The sequence below is a fragment of the Homalodisca vitripennis genome, chromosome 6 (genome assembly GCF_021130785.1).
Source record: "Homalodisca vitripennis isolate AUS2020 chromosome 6, UT_GWSS_2.1, whole genome shotgun sequence".
NCBI classification, from domain to species: domain Eukaryota; kingdom Metazoa; phylum Arthropoda; class Insecta; order Hemiptera; family Cicadellidae; genus Homalodisca; species Homalodisca vitripennis.
Genome location: NC_060212.1, coordinates 11,416,477 through 11,429,879, shown reverse-complemented (window position 1 = coordinate 11,429,879; position 13,403 = coordinate 11,416,477). Strand labels below are relative to the sequence as shown.

The following is a 13,403-nucleotide window of genomic DNA, read 5'->3' as shown; positions in this document are numbered from 1 at the left end:
CAACGACTCGTTCCTTTCCAAAGACGTAATCTCCTCAATATTCCTGTTGTTGAGATGAATTTTTTCAACTTCCGGTACTATATTCTCGACTTTCTGTTTACTTTTCCCTCTGACTGAGCTAACCTGTAATGTAACTTCTTCCAGTTTTTTGTTAATTTGAACATTATCATTTACAACGTTTTTTACTAACCCCATCAGGTTTTCAACTAAATCACGGAGGTTAAAATACTCCTTGTCACTGGCAGCATGATTTTTCATCACGTTTAACCTTAAAACACACTTGTCACATATCCAACGAACTTTTGTCTTCATCTTGTAGATAGCTTTATATTCACTACTTGTGATACTGACACATTTCGCTTGATACAAAATTTCGCACAATCCTTCACATAACAACGTTTCTTCTTCATTATTTATTAAAATTTTGCACGAACCACACAGGCAGCCACCTTTACTGTTCGTCGCCATAACCGGAAAATAACTAATATAAACTACACTGATCAACAAAGTATATTAAATAAGAAATGCTGTTACAAATAGGAAGATACAAGAACAGATCCCTGTGGCACTCCAAAACTAGTATTTTCAAATAAACGTAACGTGACATACGAGGTGCTGAACATCCAATTGGTTTGTATAATTTAAATAGGATGCATTCAGTGCTATGTAGGGGTTCATTATACCTGATTTAATGGAATAAATCTAGAGTTATTCATTATATAATATATACATTTACAACAAAATTGGTAGCTCAACTGTCCATTTATTGATATGTCAAAAATTTTCAGTATTCCTAATATAAATATGTAGATTTTATTTATTACTTTAGCATATATTTTGTGAAACACTGCTTTATACATTAGAATTTGTTTAACATTTAAATATTACAAAATACAGTTACAAGATGTGTATTAGAACATTGTTTTAATTTTATCTCTTTGTTGTATATATGACTTTGTCAATGCTTCCCTTAAAATGGCAATAAATATTATTATTAAACTTTTTTCTAATAGTAACTCATGGTATGTAGGGTCAAATGTGTCAGTCAAAACAGTCAGTGTTGTAGATGAAGTCAGTTTGTTTTCAAAGTTCACCAAAACTGTGTTGACAATATTTTCAACTGCTTGTTTGGTATTTCTGCTTGGTAAAATCAAACTGCTCCTCACATACAACCCCATTAATTTTGTATAAATAGTGTTATATTAAGTTTTAATACATCATTGATGAATATGTTGTAGTGGACTGTTAATGGTGAATTACGAGTGGGGTTCTTCAGCAAGCGCCAGATCGCTATGGGCGAAGAGATAACGTTTGATTATAAGTTCCAACGTTATGGGTAAGTTACTTTTTTTGCAACAGTTTTGGAATAATTCTTTCCTATAAAAGCCATGATAATAAGTATTCAACAAAAGTATGCCATTTGATAAGCCTGTAAAATGACGCATACACTCATATATACAGGCATTGATTAATTTTTGTACTGTTTTTGTTATGAAACTCCAAAACAAATTTTTAACATATTGCCAAACACTTTTTGAAGACAATCCTTTTTACTTCATGTATCTTATTTCGTGGATAAGTTGATGGAACATTTGTTTGTTTTGGCTTTTTTCCCCAGCAATTTAAATTTGCATGATCCAGGTTAACTTAGTCCAAAACTAGTGGATATTAAATGTGGCAAATATTCCATTGAAAAGTTGGAAACTGATGAGTAATTGGAATTTCTGCAATCAAAGGCAATACATGCAGAAATTAAAGAGAGGTTCTTGTTGGAAGATTAAAATTTCCAGTGTGAAAAAAATGGATTGAAAATATTGATATTTATTTTATTACCTACAGTTAAGTTAAGCCTGTGTTAGCTAGTATTGAAGTGGAAGGAATTTTAAACTGAAAAATGAACCAAATTTAACTAGTCAGTTTCAGACTGAAAGTTCTCATCATAGGTATTAAAACCTCTACACGATTAAAGTGTTTGAAACAACAAATATTATTGGTTATCAAATTGTTCAGATTTAATGGTCAATTTAAAAATAGTAATAGCAATGAGTAGTGATAAAATGATATAAATAAAAATTGCCAATAAAGAGTTTTTGTTTGCCACATCTTCAAATTAGAACACTTTTTAGTATTTTTGTAAATTGTATCATTTTTTTAATATTCAAACAATGAAGTACAAAATAATTTGAGATTTTTTCCTATCACAAGATTAAGAAAACTGAAAAGCATTTGGATACATATAAATAATATCTTTAAAATATTTCTTGACTGAAGGTGGCTCTGTACAGCAAGGTAGACATATTTCTGAATTCTAATTGTATTAGCAATGTTTTGATGAGTAACAAAATGTTAGAATATAGTCAGTTGTCTGATGTGATGAAGATCAGTTCTAACTGTGGGTTTCCTGGAAAACACTATGTTAAGATTATTTACTTGACCGATGTGACAGGAAAGAGGCGCAGAAGTGTTACTGCCAAGCAGCTCTCTGTAGGGGTTGGATCGGGGAGGACCCGGAGAAGGAGAACAAGTGGTCGGACATCAGCGGACGCAGCCGGGAACGGAGAGAGAAGGAGAGGAAGAAAAAAGAGGACAAGAGGAACTTAAAAGATACTCTCAACGATATAGATGTAATTCTATTGTTACTTTGTAAATTCTGAACCAAAAGATAAGGCAGATGATTATCTGATGCCAGAATAATAATCCTCAATTCTGTGAGCTGACTGATGATTCTGCTTGTATGTTCGGTACAGAGAGAGTTGTGTTATTATATTATAGGCCTTTCAAGCGTGGAAATTATTTATTCAAAAGTCTGAAATAATAAATTCTTGGACAATCCTAACTGTTTGACCCTGGGTACAGAGTATAAAAGCTTTGACATTTTCATTTCTTGTAGAGAACTGGTTTGTGTACACCAAATTTGAGTGTTTGAAAACACTGAATTTCTCAACTGTTGAATCTTGAAGCTGTCATTAACTCTTTGAGTTCCAAGAGCTGATGAGATCAGCCCGCAGGTTTTCCGAAAAGTGTCAAGGGCTGTTTAGATCAGCTTTTTGAATATTATTTATATTTATTCTCTCACTAAATATTGAAATATAGTATTGTAATTAGTTTAATTTTATACATAATAAATTAAATAAACATAGACTATCTATCTTGATTTGATTTGTTACAGCAGCTACCTTCCAAATATGAGATTCAGAATGCAGATTTTTAATATTTAGTACTAATATATAAGAAAAGTCATACTCAGTATTACAGATACTCACTTTTTTAATCTTTGTAATTTATACTTGTCCTTAATTACTTATAGTACGATAGTAAAGTTGCATACAAATGTATTAAGATAGAAAATTATAATTTTTCTTTATCAACTCATAAACAATTAAAATGTTTTGTACAGATTTTTAATTTAAAAAATTTCAACACATTTTATCATCCAAATAAATATTAAGTCATATCTTATTTCCCCCCAACACAATAAAACAAAAATAATCCCATTATGCTTATTTGAAAAAAATGTGAATTATATTGTGGAACTCTACACAAATGCCAAATGTACAAAACCAAAACTGAGTTATAAAACAATTGAAACTCATTTATACAGACAGATACTTGGTTTTTTTGAAATTTGGTATGTACATAAAGAACAATAAAACAAATGCATACAAATAAATTAAGATCATAAAATTACCATTTTTGTGTTCCAAAGTTAGAAAAACTTTTGTTTGTATTATATTTTTATGTAAGAAATGTTAACATGTTTTATTACTCAAATAAATATTACAAGTTATAGCCTACCTTCCCCCTACATAATAAAATAAAAATCATCTCAAATAACCATATTAAAAAAAGTTATAAATTATTTAGCTGAATGCTACACGCACATGCGCACGCATGCGTGCGCGCGCACACACACACCAAAAATGTGAGATGTATGGCACCGAGAGAGATGACCTGTCCCTGTCATAAATGCTTGGCATTGACAGCTCCACTCCCTTAAAAGTGATTGGCATTCAAAGGGTTAAAATTAAATTTCTATTATGTAAAAGCTTGCTGTTGTAAAACGAGCTTACATTTTACATCATAAGAGAAATGTTAAACTTCAAAAAGTAATACTTCAAGATAAAGTTTAAAAATGTCAAATGTTATCTCTAATTGAGCCTATTTGTTTTGATAAAAGTAAAGTGTTTTGATATGTTAAAAGATCGTAATGTGTAATAAATGATCATTTAAAATGATACGAGTTTGAAAATGTGGACATAATATTAGATTTGATCTGAAGTAGATTTTTATTAAGATTTATTTGGTCGTGTACAGTTGGAAGAGGAAATAGAGAAATTGGTGCTGAAGAACCGAGCACAGACGCTGATGCTGTGCCGACTGATGGTGCGGGCTGAGGACCACGCGTCCAGAGTCCAGCTGCTGAGGATACTCCAGAACGGGGAGACCGCCTGCCTGAGACTCTTCCTGGACTACCACGGTCTGCGTTTGGTCTGGAGTTGGATGATGGATCCGGCGTCTTCTTTTTCTCTTAAAATTGAGGTAACTACAATTGTCTATATTTTATTTGAAGCTTTTAGATAAGATCTAGAAAGTGTTAATATTGTTAACAGACTATCTAGTATTAGTTACTTCTGTAAACAATGCATGTAAATCGTACACTTACTACATATTGTATTTTAATTTGGTAATGCTTCACTGTGCAGATTGTGCTAGAGTTAGGCAGTATATGAAGTATTAGTGTCAGTAACACGGTTATTCAGTGGTAACTCGTTACCGGGATAATATGTTACTAGCAACACCCTGTTATTTCAGTAAAAGGGCTGAATGATTTAGCGCTCTCGTAATGTCTTTCTGGTATTAGGTAACTCTGAAATATAGTTAACTAGTGAGTAACATCGGTGCGATTATCGTGCAAGCATTAATACTAGGAACGGACCAGCTGTGGTAACACTTTCCTATTATCAGGTTACTGAGAAATCAATAACTTAGATCAGGGCTGCCCAACCTACGGCCCGCGAGTCAGTTTTATATGGCCCGCCTTGTTGCCAAAACAACCAAATTTGTTTACAAGCATTTGAAATATTAAATAAATACAAATTTTGAGAACCAAGCAGTCCAGCCGATTTCACGTAGAACGAGCCGTATTCATTTGGTGGAGTATGAGTGTTGAAAGAAGTAAAGTAGTTGCAGACAGATTTCACTGACTACGGTGGTGGCTGCCGGCTGGCGAATAGAGCGCGCGTAAAGCACGGCACAGCGCGCGGTGCGGCGACGTAACCCCTACCCAACTCAAGGTCACCACTCGCCACGTAATTTGTATGTCCTAGTATCCTAGTAGGCTTAATTAAAATCAATGTATTCAATTTATTGGTGACTTTTTTATTGTTCCCTCAGAATTAGAGCAAACATCCAAAAGTCTGGGTTTATATTTATTTCTACTAAAAGAACCTAAAAACATAATATGTTATAAACCTTTACCTAACAACTAATAAATAATAAGAAATTACAATAATCAGGAAACAAGGGCCAAATAACCTTAAAAATCATATTTTGCACAAGATTTCTGGAACAAACCCCGGGCAATACGTTTTGTTTGGGGTTCCAAATCCCCTGGGATGTTGGCCCGCCTGGCCATAAAGGCTTTACAATGTGGCCCTTGGGTAAAAAAGGTTGGGCACCCCTGACTTAGATGATTGACCAGGAGGGGAGGGTCAGAAGATCTAATAGATCAATGTATTTATCAAAATAGAAACAGAGAATAAAATGAAAACAAACTCAATTTATTCCTCATTCACTTGTTCTTTCTCAGTTATCATTTGTAGCCATTAGTAGTTATCATTGTTGTGTAGTGTATTTAAGAATAGTCTACTTTTGTGTAAATATTACATTGTTGTGAGTTACTGAAATTGTTATATACTAAACTATAATTGTATCGTGCAGTGAACACTTTTAATAACCAGTTTACAATTAGTGTATGTCAAAGTAGTCTACCAGTATAAATATTACATTCTACTTAGTTAAATTTCATATACTATGTCTAAACACACATGTACTTGTACATTGACAATAATCCATTGCTAATTCCCACTAGTCCACGTTTTATATAAGGTGCTAACTTCAAATATTACAACTAAAAACATAAATTGTTTATCAAAGTTTAATCAGCACTTTTGCAATTTCAACACATGTTTTGTTCCTCAAGAATCAGTATTATATAAAGAACAAACGAAGCAGAGAATCAACAACAGTAACAGAACAGATAAACAACTGCTTAGTACCTCAAACATATGTAAGTTAACGAGTGTAACAGACATTTGTGATGGTACCGTGTTCAGATGGTCTGGAAGTAGCAACACATGTACCAGAGGCTATCAAAGGAACTGTGTTTGTATAATTACATACAATCACAGATATGGGAGGTTTGTCACTGGAGCGGACAAGGTAACACAGTATATCAGAAATTAAAAGTATGAAATTATACATTTTTACTACCAATTTAGTTACCATAAATACATTTATATACGTGTGTTAAGCCACAGCACCGGTGTTTGGATTCCCCATCAAAGAAGTTTTGTCACCTGATGTTACACCAGTTAGTAATGGTTTCTTTCTACGTGTCACTTTCCAATCAAATACCTTGAGTTCTAGGAAATGATGAAGATTTTCTGATGCTAAGTCAGGACTGTATTGAGTACCAGTTGCCAGATCGCCCAATGTGATATGACGTCGGAAAAGTTACACGATCTGGGATGTAATCTGAGGTTGGGAAATGCCTCTGGCCATCAGTGCGGGTTTTGATGGCACTGTAGCCCACATTTCTGGTGAAAAAGAGAAACATCCCTCGAGATAGTACCTAAATTCAAGCTCAGATATTCGTCGTACGTGTACATGTAATAGTGGATAGGGACAGAGTGGCCTCTGTACACCAAAGTACTAAAATTGTTCCTAATAATTACATTTTAATTTATTGTGATCCGGCCTGAACCATTTTGACCATTGCTCTTCCAGATTCTGGAGACGTTATCAAAACTGCCGATCCCAAACAAGACAATGCTGCAGGACAGCAGGGTACTCGGCGTGGTGGAGAAGTGGTCTACTACAGCTCTCATGGTGGGGGAGGCCAAACACAGGTCAGTCATTCAACAGCAGGGCATTCAATGAACACAGTCAAGATATTTTAACAGTTGTTTTAGATACAAAAAGAGTTTAAAAAATTCCAGAACAAAAAGTATTCCACAACAGTTTTAATTTTTCTATGATCCAATGATCTTATTTGACCTGGAGAGAACAATTTTAGTATAAAGTTTGAATTTATTTGAAGTTTTTTTCTTGGTGATAGAAAAGTCCTCATGGAATTTACATATAATGAATACCTCAAAAACTGTTAAGTTACCACAAAATTGTTTATTATAAAATGTTTAGTCAAGTTTATAATGCATTCCAGAAAACCCTTGGTTTTCCTCTAGGTTCATAAATAACAGAGTTGTAAATTTAGAAAAAGTTTAAATGGCCACCATATTCTGAAATGCCGTACTAAGCAGGGCAATCAATAAACGCAGTAGAGATATTTAAAAGGTTAAATTTTTGTAATGAGTTGTTTCAGCATATCTATAGTAAATTCTTAGCAAGAAAAGTTCTTATCTCATATATATATATATATATATATATATATATATATATATATATATATATATATATATATATATATATATATAAAGGCTACAGCTAAAAAAATATTCAAGATACCAAACCAATTATTTATTATAAAATGTTTGGTATATTTTATATACATTCTAGAACACTTTTTGTTTTACCTCTAGTATCATAAACAACAGAATTATGAATTTAAAAAGTTTAAACGGCCGCTGTAATGGAAAGAAATGGAGTACCAAGCTGTTCAATGAACTTACAAGGGACATTAATTTATAAGAACAATATTTCTACCAAGTTTCAACTTGTTTATTTCAACTTGCTTGTTTGGGACACAAGCTTTGTTACTGTGTATACAAAATCTACCTAATATGACATAAACCCACTATTGGCTGTGTCCATTACCATTGGGAGTTTTATATTGTAGTATTGGGAGGCATAAGTAATCTATTAACATATTTGAGTGGGAACCTCATAACATGTAGTCTTGAGATTCTCCACCAGGTTTCACCACTTGCCAAGCAAGTTTTGAAGATATTACTTTCTCTGTGAAACAAACTTCATTTTCGTGCATCTGATGATAATTCTGACCATTATGAAAACATATAAACAAAACAAATAAAACACAAAATTGTGAGTGGACCTAAGTCAATTTTTTACTGTCATAAAACTTTATACAAATGTACTTTTATGTACACAAAAAGTACAAATTTTAACAGGTCTAAAAGTTTAATTTAAAATACTAATTATAAGCAATCAATACATTATTAATTAGACTTGGTTACAACTTAATTGCATGATAATTACTAAGTTACAATAAGGTTATCTTCAAATGTATGTTGAAAAATATTCTGCATCCTGTTAAAAATTCAAATGTACCATCAGACATAGAATTTATATTTGTTCAAAATGCCTAAAAAACTACATTTTCTCCATATTTACAACAGGAAAAATGGCTAGCTTGATATATTCAACTATAATTAACTGAATATATAATTCATTCGACTTGTTCATAGGAATAGGATACTTTAGGATTTGTTATTAAATGTTCAGCAAAATACCATTCTTGTAAATTTGTTGTACAAGTAAAGAATGGGTTTTTTAATATTTTGTTTTGAATACCTAAATGCTTTTATTTGAAAATGTAAAGCGATATTGTATAAATAAAAAAAAAATTTCTTTGTCTTAAAATAAGTGCAAATTTTCAAGTCATTCGTATTAACTGACGTATGATTTAATAAAAAAACACATTTTTATGGACTGATACTAGACTTATGTACTTATGACTTGTATGTTTCATAAATAAATCATTGCTTCAAGGAAAATTTCCTACAGACCTTAAACGAGTCAAGGTACAACCTAAATTTAAACAGAGCAATACAACTGACTGCAATAACTATCGCCCAATATCTCTTCTCTCAACGTTATCCAAAGAAAAATGTAAAGTCAACACAATCAGCAATCATCAACCTGATTGAGTATGTAATTGATGAAGTGGAAAAAGGCAACACAGTTACAGGAATTCTGCTGAACTCAGTAAGGCTTTCGATTGTCTGGATCATAACCTCCTTTTAACCCTTTTAGGACGACAAAAATTTTGGTTATTTTTTAGGTACGCATTTTTTGACGTGACCATATTTCATAGCGAACATACCAAAGAAGACGACGGTGAAATTGGGCAAAATGTAGTAGTTTGATAAATATATTATAAGTCCATTATTTTAAATTGTCCTTACACCATTTTTTATCCACATGTACATAATTAAATTGTCTACAATATGGTAGCATTTATTACTATTTACAATAACCAGAAAAATTAAAAATTAAATAAAATTTTAGAATTTTTATTTTATTTTTTTATTTTATTAGTTTGGCTTCAGTTTACTATGATAAAAAAAAATTTTTTTACTGTGGGAACTAATATTACTATGTTTCTTACATAGTTTTCAGTTTAAATACAAAATTTTATTAACATTGGTTGAGAAATAATTGTTTTACAACAAAAAAACTTACATTACTACAAAGTAGTAACTCACGGTCCAGTTCACTGCTGTGATCAGCTAAGTTAAATTGATCCATATTCACAAAAGAAGTTGAACAAAACACATTTCACTATAAATCTATAAACACTAAGTTTATAACTGATCTGAAACAATCAACTATAGTCAACGCGACCGCACTGTGACTGACTGAATGTAAACAAACTAGACGGAATTGGCGCGCTCCGCCGACTGGCACTACAATAGGCGCTCACGTGCAGCTGTTCTAAAAATAGACATATGTTGTATTGTTTGGCCAAGATAAGTTCCGAAATACTCCATTTCCTGTCTCAGGATGTGCCTCTACAAGGAAAACTAATTTTGTTCATCGTATTTTCGATATTACGTGAGTATTATGCAAACGTAAACCGGCGGGCACATAAAAGTCCGCTCGTCTTCTTCGGTAAAACTAGTGCGGACTATTGAAAGCCCGCATCGTCTTCTTCGGCAAAACTAGTGCGGACTATTAATAGTCCGCTCGTCCTAAAAGGGTTAAAGAAACTTGAACATCTATGTAGGTATTCGTGGAACAGCACTGAAACTGTTTCAGTTCTACACTGTACAATGGTAGACAATAGATACAGTAATACCTGAACCCCTGTATGTGAACAGAGGAGTACCACAAAAGTCAGTCTTAGGTCCAGTCCTCTAAATAATTGTTACCTGTGGTTTCACAAGATATATGGCAAGAAATGGAACACAAATAATGTGTGCTGATGACACCACTTTACTGCTGAGTAAAATTGCTCCTGAAAACCTTGTGGCATTGGAATACTGTCAAATTAATGATCTAATAGCACGAGAGTATATCAAAACAAATTATATGGGGTAAGAATAAACATCACTATGCCCCTTTCTAAACTTATATCAGTAGAAGAAACTAATTATCTGGGTATAACCATAAGCAATACACTACCTCGGGCCTCTCATATTGATAACATCTGCAAAAAACTGAGCACTGTAATCTGTCTAGTAAGAAGACTTATGGCAGTGTTGAGATCAGCAGAACGGCACACTTTGTCCTGTTAGAGTCCAACACCCGGTAGGGTCTGGATCTATGGGGAAACTCTTCAGTATGTAATCTGTCTAGTAAGAAGACTTATGGCAGTGTTGAGATCAGCAGAACGGCACACTTTGTCCTGTTAGAATCCAACACCCGGTAGGGTCTGGATCTATGGGGAAACTCTTCAGTATGTAATCTGTCTAGTAAGAAGACTTATGGCAGTGTTGAGATCAGCAGAACGGCACACTTTGTCCTGTTAGAATCCAACACCCGGTAGGGTCTGGATCTATGGGGAAACTCTTCAGTATGTAATCTGTCTAGTAAGAAGACTTATGGCAGTGTTGAGATCAGCAGAACGGCACACTTTGTCCTGTTAGAATCCAACACCCGGTAGGGTCTGGATCTATGGGGAAACTCTTCAGTATGTAATCTGTCTAGTAAGAAGACTTATGGCAGTGTTGAGATCAGCAAACGGCACACTTTGTCCTGTTAGAATCCAACACCCGGTAGGGTCTGGATCTATGGGGAAACTCTTCAGTATGTAATCTGTCTAGTAAGAAGACTTATGGCAGTGTTGAGATCAGCAGAACAGCACACTTTGTCCTGTTAGAATCCAACACCCGGTAGGGTCTGGATCTATGGGGAAACTCTTCAGTATGTAATCTGTCTAGTAAGAAGACTTATGGCAGTGTTGAGATCAGCAGAACGGCACACTTTGTCCTGTTAGAATCCAACACCCGGTAGGGTCTGGATCTATGGGGAAACTCTTCAGTATGTAATCTGTCTAGTAAGAAGACTTATGGCAGTGTTGAGATCAGCAGAACGGCACACTTTGTCCTGTTAGAATCCAACACCCGGTAGGGTCTGGATCTATGGGGAAACTCTTCAGTATGTAATCTGTCTAGTAAGAAGACTTATGGCAGTGTTGAGATCAGCAGAACGGCACACTTTGTCCTGTTAGAATCCAACACCCGGTAGGGTCTGGATCTATGGGGAAACTCTTCAGTATGTAATCTGTCTAGTAAGAAGACTTATGGCAGTGTTGAGATCAGCAGAACGGCACACTTTGTCCTGTTAGAATCCAACACCCGGTAGGGTCTGGATCTATGGGGAAACTCTTCAGTATGTAATCTGTCTAGTAAGAAGACTTATGGCAGTGTTGAGATCAGCAGAACGGCACACTTTGTCCTGTTAGAATCCAACACCCGGTAGGGTCTGGATCTATGGGGAAACTCTTCAGTATGTAATCTGTCTAGTAAGAAGACTTATGGCAGTGTTGAGATCAGCAGAACGGCACACTTTGTCCTGTTAGAATCCAACACCCGGTAGGGTCTGGATCTATGGGGAAACTCTTCAGTATGTAATCTGTCTAGTAAGAAGACTTATGGCAGTGTTGAGATCAGCAGAACGGCACACTTTGTCCTGTTAGAATCCAACACCCGGTAGGGTCTGGATCTATGGGGAAACTCTTCAGTATGTAATCTGAACAAAATCCTACTTCTACAAAAACGGTCATTGAGAGAAATCGCAGGTCTTTGACTCTGATAAAGTTGCCGTACAGTATTCAAAAACATTAAGCTATTGAAATTAATTTCGCTGTGTGACAGAGAAGTGGTTCTTCATACACAGGAGAGGCATCTCAAAAGGAGCTGCAATCTCTACAAGTACAATCCACGGCATAGAGCTGACTACCCACTTCCAAGATTCAAGATTTTATTCATCATTAAACATACGTAATAGATTTCGTCAATAGCGACATAACTCAATTTTACCTTTTCATCTCGTGTTGCATTCTGTTTGTAACTACTGTATTTAAGTAAACATTAAAATAAATATAGAATAACATTATAAATAATGTACATATACTAATAACTGTTGCAAAATTTGTGATGACAAGAACATAATAGATTAAAAACTCATACCTCACTAACTGGCTACTTTATCACCTATTTTACACCGTGACAGGCTTTAATAAATATTTGTAAAATTTTATTGCAGTTCCTATATGATATCTGGAATTAAAATAAGATGTTTTCTATAGTTGAATTCTATTTTATTACAGAAGATACTCATCTTTATTGCGCACCTACTGATCAAATTTCAAAATCCGTTATTCTAAAATAAAGAATTTTTTCTTAATCTTATTTGTTAATCTCCAGAAAACTGTAAAATAAATTCTCATAGTGTAAACTAAACTTTTAAATTGAATCCATAGTTCTTCATTTTACAGTATTGTGTTTTCGTATAATTTTGCACTACCAAAATAAAATAGCCTGTACAAACTATGAAAATAATAAGAATTATCAGTAAGAATTATAAAATTATCCTACTAAAAATTAGATTGCAGCTTTTAGAACAAATGAGTTTTATTTGTTTTAGAGAGTGCAGAATTTGTAAACAGCTGTTTTGATTTTCTTTTTAGAAGTTCAACTGAAGATGAGGTGGATAAGAGCAGTGACGCAGACAAGGAGAAGCAGACGAAAGGAAGCGACTCGGAGAAGAACTCTGACGACTCCAACCTGAGCCGGCCGGCGGAGAATGAGGAACAGACGGAGGCCAACAAGAAGAAAATTGTGGAGATGGCCAATGGCCTGCTGCAAGAGTGGGCCTCTCTCAAGGAGGTTTTCAGGATACCCAAGAAGGAGAGGATTGAACAAATGAAGGAACACGAGCGAGAAGCTGGTGAGTCTCTAGTTTTATTTATTCATTTT

At 34.2% G+C, this 13,403-nt stretch overlaps 1 protein-coding gene across 2 annotated transcripts in view; it reads left to right on the top strand.

The window, feature by feature from the left end:
* The window catches only part of LOC124364101 (histone-lysine N-methyltransferase SETD2), a 73,705-nt gene that overhangs the window by 24,725 nt on the left and 35,577 nt on the right, over positions 1 to 13,403 (top strand). For both annotated transcript variants that reach the window (XM_046819286.1, XM_046819284.1), the window contains exons 6-10: positions 1,239 to 1,336; positions 2,447 to 2,624; positions 4,315 to 4,539; positions 7,009 to 7,130; positions 13,115 to 13,374. In XM_046819286.1, coding sequence (XP_046675242.1) covers positions 1,239 to 1,336; positions 2,447 to 2,624; positions 4,315 to 4,539; positions 7,009 to 7,130; positions 13,115 to 13,374 — 883 coding nt within the window. The remainder of the gene's footprint in view (positions 1 to 1,238; positions 1,337 to 2,446; positions 2,625 to 4,314; positions 4,540 to 7,008; positions 7,131 to 13,114; positions 13,375 to 13,403) is intronic.